This window comes from Mugil cephalus, chromosome 2, assembly GCF_022458985.1.
Source record: "Mugil cephalus isolate CIBA_MC_2020 chromosome 2, CIBA_Mcephalus_1.1, whole genome shotgun sequence".
Classification (NCBI taxonomy): Eukaryota; Metazoa; Chordata; class Actinopteri; order Mugiliformes; family Mugilidae; genus Mugil; species Mugil cephalus.
The window spans coordinates 20,262,983-20,284,780 of NC_061771.1; the positions used below are offsets into that span (position 1 = coordinate 20,262,983).

At 47.6% G+C, this 21,798-nt stretch overlaps 1 protein-coding gene across 2 annotated transcripts in view; it reads right to left on the reverse strand.

The window, feature by feature from the left end:
- Nucleotides 1-272: 272 nt before the first annotated feature.
- Nucleotides 273-21,798, reverse strand: part of LOC125004716 (glutamate receptor ionotropic, NMDA 2A-like) — an 87,865-nt gene continuing 66,339 nt past the window's right edge. For both annotated transcript variants that reach the window (XM_047579568.1, XM_047579569.1), the window contains exons 10-20: nucleotides 21,546-21,748; nucleotides 17,461-17,629; nucleotides 15,278-15,431; nucleotides 13,686-13,811; nucleotides 11,740-11,969; nucleotides 10,990-11,150; nucleotides 8,083-8,270; nucleotides 7,051-7,289; nucleotides 5,306-5,489; nucleotides 4,259-5,030; nucleotides 273-4,168 (exon numbers count right to left, since the gene is read on the reverse strand). In XM_047579568.1, the coding sequence (XP_047435524.1) occupies nucleotides 3,160-4,168; nucleotides 4,259-5,030; nucleotides 5,306-5,489; nucleotides 7,051-7,289; nucleotides 8,083-8,270; nucleotides 10,990-11,150; nucleotides 11,740-11,969; nucleotides 13,686-13,811; nucleotides 15,278-15,431; nucleotides 17,461-17,629; nucleotides 21,546-21,748 (3,435 nt within the window). In that variant the 3' untranslated portion in view covers nucleotides 273-3,159. The remainder of the gene's footprint in view (nucleotides 4,169-4,258; nucleotides 5,031-5,305; nucleotides 5,490-7,050; nucleotides 7,290-8,082; nucleotides 8,271-10,989; nucleotides 11,151-11,739; nucleotides 11,970-13,685; nucleotides 13,812-15,277; nucleotides 15,432-17,460; nucleotides 17,630-21,545; nucleotides 21,749-21,798) is intronic.

Sequence of the window (21,798 nt, forward strand, 5' to 3'; positions counted from 1 at the left end):
ATATGAGTAAGAGCCAGGTCAAATGTGACGTGTGGGATGAAGGAAAGAGAGTGCAGAAATGAGCACACACACACACACACACACACAAGCGCACACGTACAACAAACAATCTGTAAATACACACACATCCTCTGTATTATATAAATGCCTGCACAGTGTAAAACACACTCACACACACACACACACACAAGCAAGCTCACTCACACTGAGGTGAAACAGAACAGACTCGTAGTGGAGGAGAACTATGTGGGTGGGGGGAGGATGGGGGAGGGGGAGGAGGGGGGGGGGGGGGGCTGGACCATTATTATTCAGTGAGTGTGACTCAGATGAGAGACCCAGCTTCACATTAGCCGATCGAGAGAGTTGTGTAGTCTGTTCACCCAGCAGTGACGACTGTACAGTGAGGTGCCAACCAACAACAACCAGAGGAAAATCAAAATCGGAAATAAATTAAAATGGAAAAAAAAAGAAAAAAAAATCACACAAGAATCTAAAACATGCCATTTCTTTTTTTTTTCTCCTAAAAGCTGAATAAAAAAGCCACGTCGCTATCGAAATGAATTTAACACTTAAATACCATCCAAAATCAAACAAATGAAATCAGTTTCTAACATTTAAAACAAAGATTTCTCTGTACAGAAGTATAATATTGCAACCTGATATTGTGCATATAACTCACACACCAAACCTGTTGAGATTACCCAAAAAAAATAAATAAATAAAATAAAAAAAAAAAATAGGGGGCAGCGTTCGCCATCCGCGGGGTTCCGCTTCGGGCTCGTCTCGTCTTGAACTGTTCGCAGCCGGAAAAACGTCGCGCGCGGATGGCGCGTTTGCGAGTGCGCGCGAGGGAAGAGAGAATATAGAAAGAATAGAGACAGACACTCAGCTAATGGGATATCAAGTCCTTTCACCATCAAAATGCTTGTGCTCAAAAATCAATGCCCTTACTCAGTAGATTATAGATTTCTAGAACACTCATACACACGTTGCCAGCCTGTTGAGTGTGTCAGCGTTTGTGTGTGTGTGTGTGTGTGTGTGAATGCGAGTGAGTGCTGCCTCTGTGGCGAATCACTTAGCAAACTGTGCGCGTTGCCACGTGACTCCCCGGGCTGACACACACACACAGAGAGAGAGAGAGAGAGGGAGAGGGCCGCGCGAGCACCGGCCACTCCGACGCTCGTCCAGGAGCATCCACTCGACGGGTGAAAACAGAAACGGGGGCCGCGCTCAGCCTCTAAGCTCGCTGCGGAGACGTTAAAACGGGCCTCGACTTCTTCTTCTGTTCAGCACGGAAAAGTTGTTAGGAAAAAAAACAAAAAAAAGCACTGCATCCTAAGAGAGCCGCCGCTGAAATCGGTTGAGTTCTCGACGAATGCTGATATCAAGTGATTCCCAGCAATATGTTGGAGTTTTCAAACACCACAACTGAACTTCGTTCGTCTGATACTTAATCTACTCCACGGAAGGAAGCGGGGAGAGAGAGAGAGAGAGAGAGAGAGCAAAAAGACACATCGAGAGAATAAAGGGGGAGGAAAAAATGAAAGTACCTGATGAAGGAAGGAGAAAAGGCAAGAAGGAGGAAGGAGCACAGTATAAGTTTAAAAAAAATGAGAGATTGAGACTTAGTGTGGCGTGTGTGTTACCGCTCGTGAGATGCCGAACTCATCATCTAACACTGTAAAACTGGCAGAGCCGTGCCCTTAGCGGTGCCCTACGACCCCGACGTCAAAGAGAAATAAGAGAAAAGAAAAACATCTATCCAGCGAATGATCGAGAATATTCATATTTTTCAGTATAAAAGTGTTTTTTGGTCAAACGTCTTGTGTAGGTGGCAGGGTATAAAATCTACAAAGTGCACAGAGAGAGGCCAACTCGCAGCCTCGACACACACACACACACACCCACCCTAAAACTACTATCCTAGACTACTGCGTATGTGTATACGGGTGTGTGTGTGTGCGCGCGTGTGTGTGTGTGTGTGTGTGCATATATGACCCTGTATAGGAGTTTAACTGTAACACAGGGCAGTAGGAAGCATGCAGTATGACCTGAAGGCTAGCTAAGAGAGGAAGCAAGGATGCTATACTGTATGTCTCTAGATCTATAAACACTAGAACACACACTCTCATCCTGAGAGGCTTTTTACTGGTGGCCGTGGTCGGTCCACTTTTTGGAATGTTCAATTAACTGACATCAACAATAATAAACAGTCTGAAGTTGTTTTTTTGTTTGTTTTTTTTTTTTACTTCCCCTTAAAAGCAGACACGGCGCGCACGCGTGTGTGTGTGTTCGAGTGTTTGTACATCTGCGGGCAGGAGTCGATACACTTCTCGGGCCTGTTTTCCCCCCCTGACGAACTGCCCGTCTCCCAGTCTAGTATTACATAGATAGTAATTTCCATTCAAGTCGAGGATTACTCTAGTGTCGTTTTACTACTCTTTAAGCCATGCTGGCAGTGCAGTTTGGAGGCTCAGACAACGTACGGGTTTGACTGTGGAAATCATAGTGCAACAGAGTCCTGGAGAGGGGCGGGGGGGTTCTCAGTGTGAAACGTGTGTGTGTTTGTTTGTGCGGCCTCAGAGATAAAGGGGCTCTTCCGTGTGTCCCCTTTGTCTCCGAGGCCCGTGAGTGCGGGACAGGTCGGCTCGTCTTCCAAACGCCCCGTTCGTCGCTTCCCTCCGGTCCCACTGTTGGGGTCAAGACTCCACGCACAGTGTCCCTCGCGCTCCACCGGGATTTCCGTCTATCCTGTCAGACGTGTAAGTCAGTTTCCTCCTCGTCGCCCGCCGCTTTAGGCTAGTGCACACACACCGACACTCACACACTTCTCTTGATCCCGTGTTGTGCCTCCAGGTGTCCCCCGTGGCCCCGTCCCTCCCGACTAGAGGGTGTCACAAAGAACACGACAATTTATTTACTCAGCATCACGGTTAAACCTTTCAGTCCGGCGCAGACCTGTGTGTGTGTGTGTGTGTGTGTGTGTGTGTCTGTGTGTTACTGTAAATGTGCTTAGAGTCAGAGCTGCCTGGTCCGGTCACACACACGCACGCACGCGTGCACACACACACGCACACACCTCTTTCTAGCATGCGTGTGTGTGTGTTAGCGCGTTTCCACGAGAGTAAGCGTGTCGTGTGTCGTGTGTGTGTGTGACTCTCAGACGTCAGACTCGATGCTGGGCATGCGGCGGTAGAGCCGCGGCCGGTTGCCGCCCGCGCTCGATGCCCGCGGCGCTGTCACATAGCTCATCGGTTGGGAGGCGGCGGGCGGGACCATGTAGGCCACCACGGGGGGCTCCTGCTGAGGGTAGAACACCTGTTGGTCAACGTGGCCGCCGTGCTGGTTGATGTGATGGTGGTTGCCGAGGGTGAGCGACAGCGGCATCCGCTGCTTGTAGAGCTCGTGGGCCGAGCTCCTCTGGGGCAGGCGCGCGGCGGCCTGGGTGGCGGGCTCTCGCTGCGTCGTGCCGGGGGCCGACTGGAGGAAGGGGTTGTGGGAGGGCCGGTCGGGGAAGAGGCTCTTCGAGCGCCGGGGCAGAGGCATCGGGGCGTCCAGGCTGTGGTGGTGGGAAGGGGACGGGGAGGGGGGGCTGCGGCTGCTGAACGGGCGGTCGGAGCGCATCGTGAGGACGTTGGCGTAGGCGCCCTCGTCCAGGGTCATCTCCCTGTCCCTGTCCCTGTCGGGCAGGCTCAGCCCCCGCAGGTGGGAGTGCGGCTGCGGCTGCCGCTCGGGGACGCCGTCCGGAAGCATGTTCTCGTAGGAGTGCTGGCGGCTCAGCTGGAGGTGCTGGGCCGGCGAGGAGGCGGGGAGCGGCGACGGGGAGGAAGGGGCCGGCTCGAAGTGGCTGACGAGCCCGTCCCCCTCGCCCACCAGGCCCAGCTCGTTCTGGGGAAGGTAGTGCGTAAACATGTCCCCGCTGTGAGGGTGGGGGTGCGTTTGGGAGTAGTGCGAGTGCAGGTGGTCTTCGCTGATGTCGTACAGGTTCCCCAGGTGGGCGCAGGCGTCGCAGCGGGCCTGCGGCGAGCGGACGGTGTAGAGGCCGGAGTAGCCGCTGAGCTTGGTCAGGCAGGAGCGGCAGTGGCCGGGCCTGACGCTCTGCGTCCCCGCGCCCGTGCCCGCGCCCGTGCCGGGGCCGTCGAACGAGCCGCCCGCCTTCTCCTTCACACTGGAAGAAGAGAGAATGACGCCGGTTACACTCGACACAACAACAACTGAATCGCGCGCGCGTGTGTGTGATTTACGCCGTGTGTGATACCTGCTGTGAGTGTACGTGCTGTATTTCTTATCCTTCAGGGAGTGCAGGTCGGCCTCGGCGCTGTGGCTGTGGTGGAGCAGAGTGGCGCTCAGCTGCAAAATGGGCGCGTCCGCCTGGTGTGAGTATGTGTTGTCGGGTGGAAACAAGTCAGGGGGGTAACTGTGGTCGTCACCTCCCCCCTGGCTGTCTCGTTGGTAGGGGGGCGCAGACTGAAGACTGGCCTGGTCTGAGTCAATGGAGTAGATCTTCGATCCTCCGCTGCCTCCTCCTCCTCCTCCTCCACCCCCGCCCCTCTTCCTCAGCTGATTGATTGGCTTAAATCCACCCCTGGCCGCCATGGAGTCGGAGTCCTTGTGGGACGGCGGCCGACTGGAACACTCCGAGATGTCGGAGTGGGGCGGCTCTTCGGGCAGGTAGCGCTGGCTCTTCATCGTCGGGGGCCCGGGCCCCGACGACGGGGCGGGGCTCGGGCCCGGGGACGCGACGGTCGGCTGGGTTTTCAGCGTCTCGACGCTTTTCTTCCACAGGGCCCGAGGCTTGGATGCGGCGCAGGCCGGCCCGGCGAGCCGGGGCTTGCCGTTGTCGTTGGTGACGGACAGCTGGGGCTTGCTGGGGCTGGTCTGGAGAGCGGGAGCTTTTTGTTGCGTGGGAAATGGTGCAGCATTGTTAAGGAGGTTTTTGTGTCGCCCGGACAATGACAGGAAACCCTGTGGACCGGCGGCGTTGCTATAGAGACCAGGACCCTTCTGAGGCAGACTATGGAGTGAGTTACCTAGGAGACACGGAGAGATACACCTCAGATAGCGAATACAATAGCTGGACGTTTGGATGGAAGCTCAATCACTTAACGTATACATAAACTATTGACCTGGCACGTAGTGTGAGCTGGCTAATGTGTTTCTGATCATTACCATGTGAAGACCACGGCAAGGTGAAGGGAGTCACCTTTACACTCAGCGTGTGTCAACAGCCTCATCACGGGGGACACTTCCATCACGTGGGCTAATTTGATATGGACAGAGGACTGCGTATAAAAAGCACCGGTACCTTTCCCTGTCATCACGTCCATGATGCTGGGCTGCAGGAGGACAGTGTTGCGTTTGGGAGAAGACAAGGCGATGGACTTGGCGGACTTCAGCAGGTGCAGCATGTTGGCCTGAGGACTGAAGTCCAGCTCTGGGGACTTCTTCTTCATATCTATGTGGACGCCGTGGATGCAGCTCCATATACCCTGAGAGCAGAGGAAATTCAAGAAAGAAAAAAGAACATGAGTAGGAAATGAGAGGCAGGGAGGAAGGCGATAAGAGCGATAGCGGACGAGTTGGTGTAATTTGCAGCCCGGTGACTTCACAAAAAAAAAAAGTTCAGACGTGCACAAGACTAATTTCCTGGAAAGGTAAATTACTAGAGACCTCTTCATCCTCTCCGCGGTGCGTTTACTGCAAACCTTAACCTCATTTTGTTTTGTAATGTGGCTGGAAGAGATAATCCCCACTTTTTTAGATAAACTGCTATGAGAGGCGCCGGGCAAATTTAATTTAGGTGATGATGTCACCGGAGGGGGCCTCTGAGTGCAAGGAGATGTTCTTCCTAGAGCCACTTAACCTCCAGCGTCGCTGCTTTAACGGCTTTTGCACAACTGAGCGACAGACGCACACTCACACAAACACACACGCACACACCAACTCTTTTTTTTGTAAAACACTTAATGTGTGAAATGCTGCTCGTCTGGAATAAAAGCCCTGCCTAACACAGAGACATGACACATGAATAATGAAGCAGTGGTCTGTCTGGGTGTGCCCATTTGTGTTTTATATATTGTGTGTATTTTGGTATGTGTGAGTCTGTGCGTGCACCTGTCTGCCTGTGTGTGGTCAAGTATGTCCTTCACCTCACTCCACCTGCATGTGTGTAACTATTTTAAACTCCGTGTGACGTGCTTGTGTGTGTGTGTGTGTGTGTGTGTGTAGTGATGACAGACAGACAGGGGGCTTTGTCTGCACGTCTAAGAGTGCGTCCACGTTCTCATCCTCTTAGCTGTTTGATTCCTCAATCCTTCCGTCCATATGCGCCACAGTAAACTCATCTCTGTCTCAGCTGGGCTCTATAATCACTATCCCCCCTTTTGTCTTTTATCACCCACACACACAGACACGCACACACATACACTGCGACTGTGTGAACCACAAATACACGCACTTATGTACAGTTTCAGTTCAGTTCAGAACCACAAAGACGAGGCAAATTACACAGATAAAGAGCTAACAATTGACTGCTTTGTTAGATTTTTTTTTTTTTTTTGGCACAAGGCAACAACTGACTGTGAAGTTTGTATGAATGTAGTTAAACACCACAAAGGCACCTGTCTTCATAGTTGCAACAGTGTACTGTGTTGTTATTCTTGTTGTTTTTTTTGGCTTCTACAGTTAAATGAATTGAAATAATTTTCAGATATAGTTCAGTTTGTTTCTCTTCCCGATTCGGCGCGTTCACCTCCGGGAGCAGGCTGCGAGTTGGCTGTTCTGTTAAACATCATATTGACACGGCCACAACCGGTGGTTTCGTCCTGTCTGAATCAATGACTGAATCGGTGGCTGCACCCTGGAGGATGGTGCCTGTTCAGTAAGAGGCATTCAGCCCTGAAAATTCTAACAGCGACACATTAAAGCGCTGCGTTCGCGCGACACAGGGAAAGAAACTGGCCCTGTGTCCCGCTGTTAAAATGCAAGTCAAGCCCCTGAGCGGGCCTCCCGCCGCGGAGAAACGCTTTGAGATGCCATCCCTTTCCTCACCCTGCTGATAGTGAAGAGCAGACCCGGCCTTCCCGAGCAGACGCCAGTGAAGCAGTATCTCAGCCTCCAGTAGAAGAGATGCTCGGAGATGAAGGTGAGGATGGAGAGGCCCATCGCTGTGGCCAGCATGTAGAAGACTCCCGCCATGTTGTCCACGTCCAGCTGGCTGGACATCACCTCGTTTTTCTCGTTGTGGCAGATCCCAGTGAGCCACTGGGCCTCCAGCTCCTCCATCTCACCTGTTGGGACAGGAAGACAAAGAGGCAGAGCGGAGGTTTCAGATGGCAGCAGGAAACGGATGTGAGGAGTGGAAGGGAAAGAAAGTAAAGGAGGAAGGGAGGGGGGGGGGGGGGGGGGGGGAAGAAACAGGGTAATGGGGAGTAGAAGTGTGGTGACAAATGCGTATCATTACCGGGAAAGATGGAGAGGAGAAGGGAGGAGGGGCGAGAGGTGAAGTGGTAAATAGATCGTAATGGAAAGGAGACAGGAGGTGGAGTGAAAAAAAGAGGTTGTGGGAGGAGGGGGGGGGGGGGTGATAGTGATGGAGTGATAAGGAAAGATGGGAAGAATTATTATCAGACTCAGTGTGTCTGAGCACGTGTGCGCCTGCTCATGAGGGTGTTTGCCCTGAATAAAAAAAGGCCGGCTGCGAAGCGAAGCCGCTTTAGTGGCTTCAGCAGTTTGATTTCTGTCTGGCTTGTTCCATTTCTTCCACTCGCACCATCTCACAGCTTATTATACAGAACAATCTGGAGGAGTAAACATAACAGGACATGGTGGGCGCGCGCACACACACACGCGCGCACGCGCATGCACACACAAACCCACACAGAGTAATGATGATGAAATGGTGTGTTAAGACTAGTCCCTGATAGCTTTCTGACAAGGCAGGGAGGAGAGAGGCAAGAGTGCGGGGAGACGGGGACAAAGGAGGGAAAGCCGAGCGGTGGCTGCTCCCGCACCAAAGACCCACAGCTGTTCAGAAACTCGAACTGAGACGCAGCAGAATGTGGACGTTTCCGTGCGGCTCACCGTCGCCTATGATGCCCAGTATGGCCAAATCGACAAGGCGTTTCCAGTAGGATCCTTTCTGCAGGGCGATGCCGTAACCTGTCGTGGCAAAGATGTAACCGCTGCCGATGGTGACCAGCTTGCAGCCGTCGTCCCTGCCCGCCATGTAGTTCAGCACCGCGGCGTCGTAGATGAAAGCATCCAGCTTTCTGCAAGACAAGAATACAGAGCGGATGTTGTAGATTTACTGTAAACACCGGGGGTTACGAGACTGATGGTCAGAGCCGTGCAGGAGATTATGATAAAAACCACTTTGGATTTATTTCTCACTTTTCTAATAAAGTGGATGATTTAGTTTTAAAGGGACTGTTTGCAACTCCCGAAAAACAGACATTAGGTCACCGTTTTGGGAACCTCTATGAATTTTTCATCTAGAAGAGGTTCCTTAAGTCTTGTCATCACAGAGCGTCTGCACAAGTCACCGAGCAACACATTATCCCATAAAGGCCACCATGAAAGCTTGTAGTGGATAAACAACGTTTTGGGATATTTAGTCACTTTCTTATCAAGATTTATACAAGAAGTCCAATAAGGCACTGATGTCAGTTAAATATAAAGTTAAAGCTGGGTGACATTCAGCTTAGCATACAAATCACGGCATGCTACTTTTTTTTTAAATGTTTTTATCATTCCTTCAGTTTTTACTGGATAACAAACAAGATACATATTATATTAATTACTTATTTTTAAGTCAGATTGGCCCGACACTGACATTCCAGAAAACACGACGACCATGTTAAAATGCACTACCAAAAAATTGAGTATTGGCAAAACTGGTTGTCATTGTTATGTTGAGGTGGCGACTTGGGGGGAGTGGTTGGCAGCTGCTAACTCATAAAGTAACAACCAATCACATCAGCTTATACTGTAGCAGGGTTCTGTCCAGTCAAGAACAAGAACAAGAAGTGTTTTCCCTACCCTTTCCATAATCTGAAATGTCATTGTGTTTTCTGAAAAGTCGTTGTGTTTTCTGAAATGTTGTTGTGTTTTCTGAAATGTCTGGTTTTCGCAAATATTGTTGTATTTTCTGATATGTAGTTTTGTTTTCTGAAATGTTGTGTTTGCTGAAATATTGTTGTGTTTTCTGAAATTCATGTTTTGACCTTCAGGGCCACCATACATTGGCCTGCAAGTAACGCAAGTGGCATCTTCTTATCTGAGTCTTGAAAAGAAAATGACTAGAGTTATCTCCTAAAACAACAAACAAATGTATCCCATGATAAATCTTAGATTAGATTATTACAGGAAGAAGAAATAAAACAATCATTATCTTATTTTCTTATCTATCATATTTTTATTCTCTGTCTAAGGAAATGCTGAAATGTCTTTAATTCTTTGAGATGGGATAAAACCATTCACTGATGTCAATGATTTGAACAAACCTAACATTTTTTTAGACATTTTTCTCTCAAGACAAACATTCTTGAGAGAAAGACATTTATTCCATTCAAAATGTGCTTTAAAGAAACTATTAATATCACATTTATAGTTTGTTATAACCTAATGGTGAAGAAATATGATCCGCCACTGAAGAAAAGCACTGAGTCTAATGTAGATGTAGTGTGATGACAGTAACGGATCCACAAACAGATCATTTGCATAAGTCGCAGCACTTGCTTTTCCTGGAGCAGATATTTCTCATGCAAACCAGATTTAGGATTCGGTGCTGTGATTGAGGGCGCAGCTAAGTCCAGCAAATATTCACACACACATGACATTCCTTTGTTCATGCAGACACTGTGCTTTTTCACCAGCACATTTTTTTTTTTTTTTGTCATTATTCTGACACGGACATGCTGCATTCGAACCAAGGGGCCACAATTTGTATCTGACACAGAAATCCCCCAAAGTGGGCGTGATACATCTGAGCTCAGCAAAATAAAAAGTCTGATGAATGGTTAACCAAACACAATGTAACAAAGAACTGCTATCACCACCCTGTACTACCAGAAAACCCTGTCTCTAACTTCATTATGAGAAAAGGAGGTTTCGTGTAATTGAAAGTTAAACCCCCGGGGCCCCCTCTGGTAGTGTATCAATGCATAAATATAAAACACTTTTGAATTTAACCACTTACCAAAGGGCATATAGTAAATGAATACATGGGCTATCTGTTGTCGTAACAGCTCGTGCTTTGTTTGCTGCACAGACTTTGCGTAAAGCTAAAGAAAACAATACAACATCATCAAATATGCATCTCGCGTGACAGCCTGAAATTTGCATCCACTTTTGTCAAAGCAACCAATTCAGCCAGAAAATTCTGCCAAATACTAATGATTCTGCTGAACACTCTCATTACACAGTTTTGATGCTGTTGCATAAACAAAGCCTAATATACAAGAAGTGAGAAACAAGAGCTATCTATTTAATATGCGGTATCAATAACGTCATTATTGCAAGAAGGCAAAAGCAAAAAGTAAAATTGTGCTTGCAGGAAGTACCCCAAAGATCAAAGCACACAAAACTAATGAACAAATAAAAGCACCGCAGTCATCCTTCTATTAGCGTGTGTGTTTGGGAGAGAGAATAAAGGTAGCAAACTCCACAACAAATTACGCTCTTCCTGTTTTGGCAGCTCCCTCTTTCCAGCAGAAACAACAAGACTTTAATGAGCCCTTGCAGACGGCAGCTGCATTTTTACCATCAGTGACAGAAACACTCAGCACAGTTACTGTGGCATTTTAGCATTAGCTAGCGCTGGGCCCCATGGGGCCGGATTCCTGCGTGATGACATGTCTTTTTTTTTTTTTTTGTTTGTTTGTTTTCACATGATCTTAAGCGTATGTGCTATTCACAAACAGACTCACGCCCCCCCAGGTACAATGTGTTTCAGCTTGATGTGAGTTGTCTCGACAAGTTTTACGCTACCCAGTCTTGAGGCTGATCAGCGCATCCTGGACGCCGGACTGGTGGTATTTGGTCATGTACTGATGCATGTCGGGGTAGTTCTTCCTGATGTTGCGCTCAGTGCTGCCGTTGGGAACCGTCCCAAAGCGAAACGGAGGGGAATAGGAGTACGGGCTCTGGAACTGCGGGGAGAAAAAATAAGGAAAGCAAAACGAGAGAGAGGTTGTCTGAAGAGGATGGCAGCAATGTGAGGCGCAAGCACGACAAAACGAGACGCAAAGAGCAGAAGAGAGAAAGTTCGAATAAAGACGGGGAAAGAGAGGGAGGTGCAAAAGGGTAGAAGAGACACGAGAGGTGAAAGAGAGGAGAAAGACTGGAGAATGACAAGAAGAGACAGAGGAGAAAGGAGGAGGGAGAGACAGCGCAGTGGACTCATCAGTCATCATCATTGTGTGTCCAGTCTAGCGTACGACTGGCTGGGGTTCTGCTGACACTGACAGCCTCTGCAAACACACACACACACACGCCTTTGATGTATGCAGACTGCGAGTGTGTGTCTGTAGGTCTGCTGCGCTGGCAGTGTTAGCATGGTGACAGCTTCGGCCAGAGGGTTTGGGCTGTTGAAGCCCGAGGGCGCTCCCCCGAGAGTCCTGTCTGGCCGCAGGGCTGGCATCCATTACAAGAGCAACCATGACTCTGAATGCGTTTAGTTTCTTCTCTCTGTGTGTGCGTGTGTGTTGTGTGTGTGTGTCCACGTGTGTGTTACCCCACCTTCTTGTCAGACAGTCCGGTGACTTGGTCCACAAACTCTTCCTGGATCATGAAGGCGGCCAGGTTGGCAGTGTAGGAGGCGAGGAAGATGACGGCGAAGAAGGCCCACACCGACACGATGAACTTACTGGTGGTGCCCTTGGGGTTCTGCACCGGCACGGAGTTATTGAACACAAGACCCCACAGCAGCCAAATGGCCTTACCGATGGTGAATGATGGGCCATGTGGGTCTGTGAGGGCAATCAAATGGAAACAATGTGTGCTACAGAACATAAGTTATAGGTTTCATTCCCTCTAATCTTTTACTCTTATATCAACAAAGTCAGAGGAGTTTTTATATAAATCATCACAAGTGCCACGCTCTTTTCATCAATAAAAACATTCAGTGGAAGAAGCTGAAACTTTTATGATCCAGTTTGAGGGCATTGTGTGTTCTTTTAATTTGGTGTACACGTTATGTAACTGGTGCCGCACAATGAGGGCAGAATGCGTAGATGAAAGAGGATGAGGGCTATTTCATCGAACAGGATCGGATGGGCAACATTGGGGAAAAAATAAAAATGTGACAGTTATTATTTGCTTTAATCTTTATTTATGCCTACAGCTGGCACATGTTGTGACAGTCGCTGTGGATTAGAGACATTCAGTTGCGTGAGGAGAACGACAAATAGATGAAGACCACATTTTTTTTTTTTTTTTGCTTTCGGCCAAATTCAGCCACAAATAATTCAGACAATTAAACCGTTGTCCGTTGAAGGGTCACATCTCTATCGCGCAGGCAGAATCTAATCGAACAGGAGACTTTTTAGGCTATAATATCCTGCAGAGAAAAGAACAAAGAAACAAAACTACAAACCTCACTTGTGAGATTCAGAAGCACAACTGCATGGGCTCAACCACCAGGTTAAACAAGGATGCAAATAGAGAAAAAAGTCTGATAACTGATTCAATATTATAATTGATGCCGAGTTGTAGTCTGCAAGTGGAGTAGAGTGAATCGAACACTCGCTTTATATTGGTCTTATATCTGTATTGTAAATTTGAAGCTACTGCCTGTAGCGTGATTAGCATTGGCAGGGAGGGCGATTGTGTGGAAAGTTTACAGCGATACTAAGACTTCATTACATGAGTATGTACGTTTTATGCTTTGGTTTTAGAATGAATAAAACTAAAATGACTAGGGGGTTTTAAAAGTACGGGGCAGTCGCTGCTCCTACTTCCAATCTGTATGCTAAGCTAACAGGCCGATGGATGAAGGTTTTGTATTTATAGTATAGACGCCAGACAGATTTAAAAAAATAGTCTTTCCCAAAATATTCAAAAACGGAATTAATGCCAGGACAGAGGGTGAATTTGATTCAGTATTAAGTCACCTTGTTCAGATACCTGCTGCTGACAGTAACCTATAACTGAATGATGTGGAAGTGCTTTCAGTTTCACTGTTCTGAAAGGTGAAACTGCTTGTAATAAATATGGATATAATCATAAAATAGTTTTACGTTGTTGGCATTTTATGTGGGAAAAAAAAAAAAAAACTGTAACCAAAGATTTATCGAACCGCTTTCAGAAGTGCTGAAAGGAAAACCAAAGAAGAAGAAGAAAAAAAAATCCACTTTCCTTTCCTGGATCGACATTTAGCTCATTTAAATGTTAATTTAAAGCAAAACGTAACCGTGCAGACGACAACATTGATCTCCAGTTCGCAGCCGGCAGGGCGGCTCCAGGTTCTGGCTTCTGATGACACCTCAGATTACAGCTCTGGGTGACTGGCTTAAGGAGAGAAATGTTAATGCTCTCCACCTGAACTGTGTGAATTCGGAGTAATAACGGGTCATCTCTCTTGCTTCGGGGGGGGAAGCTTGGATTTGGGCTGCTTGCTCCTAGGAGAAGCGATGATGTGATATTCTTGGCTGTGTGTGTGTGTTTGAGTGAGTGAGTGAGTCTACCTTTGCCTTGGGCCAAGTTGCGGTTGAAGCCCAGCGGACTGACAAACTCAAAGAGGAAGACGGCGATGGCTGTGACGATGAGCAGCATCACAAACATCATCACCCAAACCGACGCACTGAAGGGCTCTGAGAGGAGAGAGAGAGAGAGAGAGAGAGAGAGAGAGGTGGGGGGAGTTAAAGTGAAACTGAGCACATGAGGCAGAGACACGTAGCGGAGGAGCGGGAGATGCATAAAAAGTGAGGGGCGCGCGAGGCGAAGGGAGACGGAAATAAAAGGAGGAGAAGCAGAAAAAACAGAACCGGGATGAGGGCAAGATAAAGTGAGGGAAAGACGGAGGAGACAGACGGAGGGAGAGAGGAGGGACGGAGGGAGAGTTAGTCACAGAGAGTTTGACGGAGCACATTTCCATATTTCTCATTATTCCCTTGGATGAGAGCTGAGAGAGGGGAGAGGCCCGGGGCGGGGGGGAGGAGGGGGGGAGGAGGGGGAGGAGGAGGGGGAGGAGATGGGGAGAGAGACGGAGGGTGGGGTGGGGGGTGGGGGTGGGGGGGTGGGGGGGGGGATCAAACTCTGAGTGATCTGATGTGCCCTGCTCGCGGGCATGTGATCTATTTGTGTGTGTGAGTCTGCATGTGTTTGGTGTGTAGCGGGGCAGGAGTTCAGAGAGCGGGATGAGAGCCAGAGACGTTGAACCCAGACAGTTTGTATGTGTGTGTGTGTGTGTGTGTGTGTGTGTGTGTGTCTCACTGTATGTGTAAGTATGTGACTGCCAGGCCCAGCCAACCCTGAGAGATTGTGCGCTGAGGTGCCTCTAATATGAGCGCGAGAGATACTGAACCGTCACTGATACCCTGGCCCGCCACACACACACACACACACACACACACACACACAGAGACACACAGCACTCCTTAACATACAGTAAATACGACCAAAGCACATTAATTCTCCACACATCCGTGACGTAATACGCAAATATTTTTGCAGAGAACCACACTCACTTCTTCTTCTTCTTTCTTTTTTTTTTTTTTTGGATACCCACACGCATACTGGCACATGGCTTGATACACAGGGACCAACACAAGCATGGCCCGATACATTCCCCTCGCTGCCTGCCTCGCTCCAATGACAATACAAGACATTAGGCAAGCACCGAGAAGCGCTACGGCTTCTAGTCATCTGAACAACTGGAGGAAGGAGGAGGAAGAAGAGGAGGAGGTGGAGGTGGTGGAGGAGGAGGAGAGACGAGAGGAGGCGAGTATCAAGAGTGCTTTGTCTGAGCTGAATAAAAAAAAAAAATTAAAAAAATAAAATAAAACAGCTGGCACGCTCCACTTCCTCTACTCCGGTAGAAATATTAATGTGCTTAGGGGCGTTGAGGCCCAGATGAAGTCAGAGTACAAGTGGAATTCGGCCAACATACATTGTTCCGAGTAAAATATTCCATCACATGTGCAGGATTTTGCCAACATGTAAGTATTCAGTACTACTCCTGGTAGTCACAGCTCACGGGGGGGTGGGGGGAGATGAAGAAAACAGAGGAGAAAGAAAACTGGTCGGCGGAAGACAAAAAAAAGAGAGACGGGTTTACCGAGGAAAGCGGACGGAGAGACGGTGCCGTTGCTCCGGGACACCATGACGCTGATGCCCGTCTCCACGAAGGGGACGGAGAAGTCGATGACCTCCGACCTCTCCTCGTTGATGGTCAGCGAGCCGACCGCCATCACTGCCTTCTTATACACCACCTGGCGCACGGAGAGATCCACAGTCTTACTTACTAAAATAAATGCACCGCTGACAGGGATGAATAGTGTGAGCTGTGTAAATATTAGGACAACATCATACTATTCACCTTTGATGTGTTTGTATTTTTCATGTCGGATGCGGCATATCACAGTGACTGCGGGTGTAGAGAATGTCAGAGATAGCTGGAGGACATTTTCAGTCGTATCAGATAAAAACTCTTTTTTGTAGTGCCATCATTTCCGGAGGTCTGAATGTACTCAGACAGACAGACAGACAGACGTGCTGCTCATAAAGATGTGTAAAGTTTTAGAACAGCACGTAGCATCCTCTGGTATAGCTGGTCAGGGTTTTATCCTACAGCGAGATAATGATGCAAAACTTTAGTCCAAGCTAAGCTGGAGGATAAAGACAACACGGCCCAGTGTCTAGACCGCAGGTCTTCAACGGGGGGTCCGTGACCCCTCGGAGGTCGCGTGTTACACGGTGACTGTCCGAGAGCCTATTCGGCCCCCAGGTAAAATCCCAGAAGCACGCGGCAATATTAGCAGAGGAGAAGCTAACAGTCTAGCTCGCTCCCATCAGTCAACTACTGAGGTCAAAATGGATCGTTGTGTCACTTGAACTTAATACTGAATGCAGAACGATAATAGTAATGTATATTCATAATTTGCACCGGCCGAGTTTAACATAGAAAACATATAGTTACTATATGTTTTCTACGTTAAAATAAAGTAGTAGTGACCCCATACCTACTATATTATAGTAGGTATGGGGTCACTACTTAATCTCTCCATCAGTTTGGGGTCCTTGGTCTGAAAAAGACGCCTGCACTAGTCTGACTTTAACCCCATGGAGCTGGTTTGTGATGAACGCTACGCACGCTACAAGTGCCACACATTTCTGGAAACTGAAAACAAAATTGGGGAGAATTCTCTGAAAAATATTTCCGTTTTAGAAAGAAAGACTGTGTTCACGTGTTAAATCAGGTTTAGAATACATTTTGGGTTATATACGGATTCCATGATTATTATTTTTTTAACCACAGTTGCTTATTTAGTCTTTCATTTCAGAGTAAAATGAGACATTAAACTTCATACAGTTTAACAAAAAAAGAAAGACATATTGGTCCACCTTTAATTAATTAATGACTTTGAGTGGTCTGCTCCCATGAACATTTACACAATATACGGATCATATAACCAGGTTCTATCACCAGATGTTTCAGTTTCAGTCTTCAAGTTTTTGGTTTTGTTTTGTTTTTTTTTAATTGCGGCAGCGTTTAGCTTTAATTGAATCTGCGAGTAAATCGTTTCCGAAGAAGATGAACGACAGTGATCAAGTAAGATTTGACTCAACTCACTAAAGTTTTCATATGAATATATATGATGTTTAAAAGTCATCGAACAGGAGGGCGTGAGTTACCCGTGAAAAATCAACATTTAGTTTGTTTACAGTATCAGCATGCATTATATGAACAGATGGTACGTTTCAGTCCTCGGCTCCAAGGTTTGATGATTAGATTATGGATTGTAGGTGGTGACGCTGAAAAAAATCCATGAAAAACATGGATCACAATAGTTTTAATATTGCTGGGAAATCCAACCGAATCAACAACGAACCCAGTAAGTGTTCTGTTTGTGCAGCTAAAGCCTGATTTGTGTTATTCCTGTGTGACAGGAACCTCCACCAGCATCCGTGACTATACGGAAAAATAAAAAAGACACGAGGTGCACCAGCCTGCTACTGTAAACACTCACTGGTGCTCCAAATTTATTTCTAGAGGCTATTGATGTTACTGCTTCTTCATGTGCACCATTCTCCAAGAATTTGTTCCTCAGTAGAAGCATATGGTTTGTTAGGAGCAACACAAACAAAGCCTCATTCTGAAACCATTAGTCGAACCGATTAACACAAAAGAGAGAGCTATAAGTCATACGGTACAACACAACGTATCATATATTCAGATGTTATTGGCAATTTCAAGCTCGACAAAGTAACAGGACGTTTTCTTTTCAGGCAGACGCGTACCTCTCCAACCATGCCGTTCCAGACGTTGTTGATCTTCTTCCCGTGTTTTCCATTGGTGACCAGGTAGAGGTCGTAGGTGAACTTGACGTTCCTGGCGATCTTCTTCAGAATGTCAATGCAGAAACCTTTGCAGCACTGCTTGATGTAGGCGCCTCCTGATGTGCTGTTGCTGCAAAATACAGTCAAACAAACAAAGAATGCATGTAGAAACACAGTCTTTTATGTATATGTACATGTATCTAAATACATTTCAGTGTTACACAGGCGAGTGTGTGTGCAGGGGGCAGCCTCCACATCTGTTGGTTCAATCAAACGGTAAAAAGTGGAACTACGACGGCCGCGCAGACGAGCCATAAATACTGTTAAAGGGCGGAGAGAGCTTGTACGGCCGTGTGTTAGTGTGAGCGAGTGTGCGTTTCCCTTAGTGCCAGCTAGCCAAACCAGATGAAAACACAGGGGTACTGAGCAGATGCTGCCGGGCTTTAAATAGAGTCAGGCTCTACAGAACAACCAACCCACATGATTAAAATATCAGCTGTCCTCTCCTCATCCCTCGTCTGTGTCCTTTTCTCTCTCTGCCTCTTTTCTGTTTTTTTTGTTTTTTTTTTTCCTGCTGCAGCCCGTGAGGAGCCGGTCCTCCGAATCTCACAACGCACCTAAACGCATCGCAGCCGCACACAAAGGACGCGCTGAACGGAAGCCGATGTTTAAGCAAACTTTGCGCGACAGCCCTCCCCGGGGACCTCGGAGCAGTGAACTAAACTGAATTGTTAGATCAACTGATTCTCATAATCTATTAAGCCCCACCGGCATTTTTCAAAGGCTATATTTTCACATAAGCCATCCTTGATGTGGCGTATTAGAGTTGGAACACCGACTCCGTGACCTTTTCACTTGCAATTTTTTTACGAGCGATTCAAAATAAGGGATTCGCACGCAGAACACAGAGCGTGAACAAAAGAAATGAAGCATCAAAGGATTCGACGATCTTTTAACAGCAGTTAACTGTATCTGTGGCACGGCATAATGTGTGTGTGTGCGAGACAGAGACAACACACTACGCACACGTGTGTGCGAGCATGTATGTACAGCGTGTGCCCCAGGTGTTCTAATGCTCACATACTATATACATTAGTTCTCTCCAGCTGAGCCCCCTCTGCGCCCTTATGCCACTATATAAACACACACGTTAATACATACACACGTGCGCAGTGACGACAACAGCATTACTGTACATCTGTTTGGTCCACGTCACACTTCTGTAGCGGTTGAACATGCACAGATGAAATGGAAGCATAGTGACTGGGTAAATGCGGCACTTAACGGATGGTTGGGTGCGTCGTGTACGTGTGTGGACGCACGGATGGTCGGACGCAGAAAGAAGCAAATGCCATGAAAATGGAAGACTGGGAAAGGCCAGTCTCCGCGGTGCGGGACGACACGGAGCTCTGCAGCATTCACTTCATCGGGGGGCAGAGGAACGACGGGCCAAACTTTCCACGGGAGGTGATTCACTCGTCTTAACTGTCCGCGCCTGTGGTGCTGCTGATATCGGCGGTCGTCGTGATGCGTCTCTTTCTCTGGGCGTCTACCTTGGTTGGTCTTCTTTGTCTCCGTACGACACAAACGCTTTTAATGTGGTGTACCGTGGCATTTCAAAAAAAAAAAAAAACAACAATAGAAACCTTTAAAGCCCTAATTACAGAAGATTTTATACAATGACTAGCAATGACAGTCCTGTCTTATTATACCCTATCTTGTGCTTTCCTACCATAATGACCGTTCCAAACTATTTTAACAGTTTCCATCTGCCCGGCTGCAACATTGGTATTCATTGCATTCATGACAACAGGCTGTCACTAGATTATTATTTTTTATTTTTAGAAAAGATGGATTTGCTTAAGGACGGTGTTGTGGTTCACGATCAACCAGATACACAACACAGATACAATGGAGAGCCAGCGGGAGGTAAACCTGCAACAATTATGATGAATTATGATTATGATATTCGGGTTCACTAAGCTGGATGATTGTTTAAATTAACAGGGAGTTAAAAAAAAAAAAAAAGCACTGTAGACTCTTATTCATGTGTCCATTAGTACAACAGATAATTGGAGGAATGTCAAAGAATCTAAGAAAAGTTTCTTTCACTGAGAATATCGTGCACTGTTTACACAGTCAGTAATTCCTGCCACATACTTCATCCACTACAGTAATGTCTTTTAAGTTTTTTTCAAAAAGAAAAGTCCATTGTGTTGTTTGACGTGCGGCTGTGAGAAAAAGACTTGAAAGCTTTCTGCTGCGCATCTGCCACTTGTACACATATATGGGAACACACTTAAAACTCAATAACACATACATACTGTATGTATATATGGTGCATATATGTGCGTTGAGTTTCATTCTAATGATAACACATTTTTCAGCCGATATGAAATCATATGAACTAATTTCATTCATCGTTGGACGGTGTGTACATGAACGAGGCGCGGTGGTGACTGATGAGGTGGAATATAGCTGCGTACACACTGAACACATTTTGATGAAGTGGCACGGTATGAAAATGAAATGATGACATGAAATTAGAATGAATTGGTGAAACACTTCCATTCCATTAGCTGGTGCCATTATCACGAGTGCTGATAGCAGATAACAAAGTCATTCTTGAGTGTGTGAGAGGAATAAATGGTGAAAATAAGAAGAGGAGAATGACGACAAACACGTACGGGACCAGGTGCTGGAGGAGAACATTCCGAGTTGAAAGAGACCTTTTGTTGCGGTGAGGGACACAGAATAATTTTCCTGTCCCGCCTGGAGTGGGAAGGGCATTTCACTACTGGGGAACGGGCGGAAAAAGGAGTCAAGGCCAGGCGAAATGATGACGGAGCAGCCACAGGGAGCGGAGAGCTAAGCGGCCGGTTGTAGCAGAGAGCGCAGAGCGCAAGCTGGTGAGTACGGATAGACCGTAGCCCGCAGATATGAGTGCATGACTCCCCGAGGAGCCGTGAATGCCAGAACCAGAATTTAGAGTTTGATGTGAACAGCTACCGGCAGCCAGAGGGGAGAAATGGGACGGGGTGGGGATGAGGTGGGGATGGAGGGGGTGTGGGGGGGGTTTGGGTGACAAAGGAGAACTTGGGGAGGGTGCAGACAGGGCAGGGTGCAGGGATGTGGAAGGTTTGTAGCTGCTGAACAGAATACTTTAAAAGCACGGCTTGGTGGGATTTGCAGTGGTCCAGATGGGAGCTGAGAAAAGGTTGGGAACCCTCCCTCAGGAAACAGATTTTCATTTTCTGTCTCCAGGTACAGCACCTGTCACATTTTTTTTTTTGAACTGAATTATTAAGCAAAACCAAAAGGCTAGTTTTTTCCCGTGCAAGTATGGAAGCGTGTGCCGACGCAGCGCAGCCACCACAGCAGCAGAGAACGGACAAACAGCGGCTCTAAGGAGGATACATGTTCAATCACTATGGCAGCGGAAGCAAAAAAAAAATCAAAAACACAAACAGACCGGCATTGGTGAGCTGACAGCGACAGAGAGCGATCCATTATTAATGATGACAAAACTGATTATCCATGAGCCAAATAAGAACGACACCGTCTGTGTGTGTCTGTGACAGAGGAGATTCACCCTCCTGTCACAGATATAAGAGTAATCTCACTCTCGGGCGAGTGCGCGTGAATTTTATGTTGCATGTCGGCACTGCAATGTGCATTGATTGCGGTGCAGGCTGCATACATCTGGGCTCCGGCGTTGAGGACGCATAGACGGTGAGTCATTATTACATAAAGTCAAATTGAGTGGGTCCAGTATAGATCGTTGGGCAAGAAAAGTGGGGGGGGCTGATTGACAATTATGTCAAGAGATCCAGTGAGACTGGCAAGAGAGATGGTGTGATTCTGTTCGTGTAAAGGGAATCTACAAAAATATACATGGAGCACGGTGGCTCAAATGCACCTTTCCGAGATCCGCTAACGCCACCTTAATCTAAAGGAGATTTAACTTCCTCCTGACACACCTCTGGCCCTCCGACCGGCTTAACGCGGGTGGGATTTGTTGGCCGACGCGGCGCGCGGGTGCTTACTTTTTGACGTGTTTGCGGCACGGCACGGAGTTTCTCATGCAGGTGCCGGTGAGGATGTCCACGTTGTCCACGATGACGAAGGGCTTCTCCTCCAGGGTGACGATGGAGAGGTGGTTTTCGTCGGCGTCCTCGTCCCCGTAGGAGTTGTACCTCGGCCACACGGGGAACATCAGCGACAGGGTCCCGTTCTCCCAGCGGCCCATCTGCGCGCGCCACGCGCACAAAAACACACGCACAAAATAAGCGACAGCCT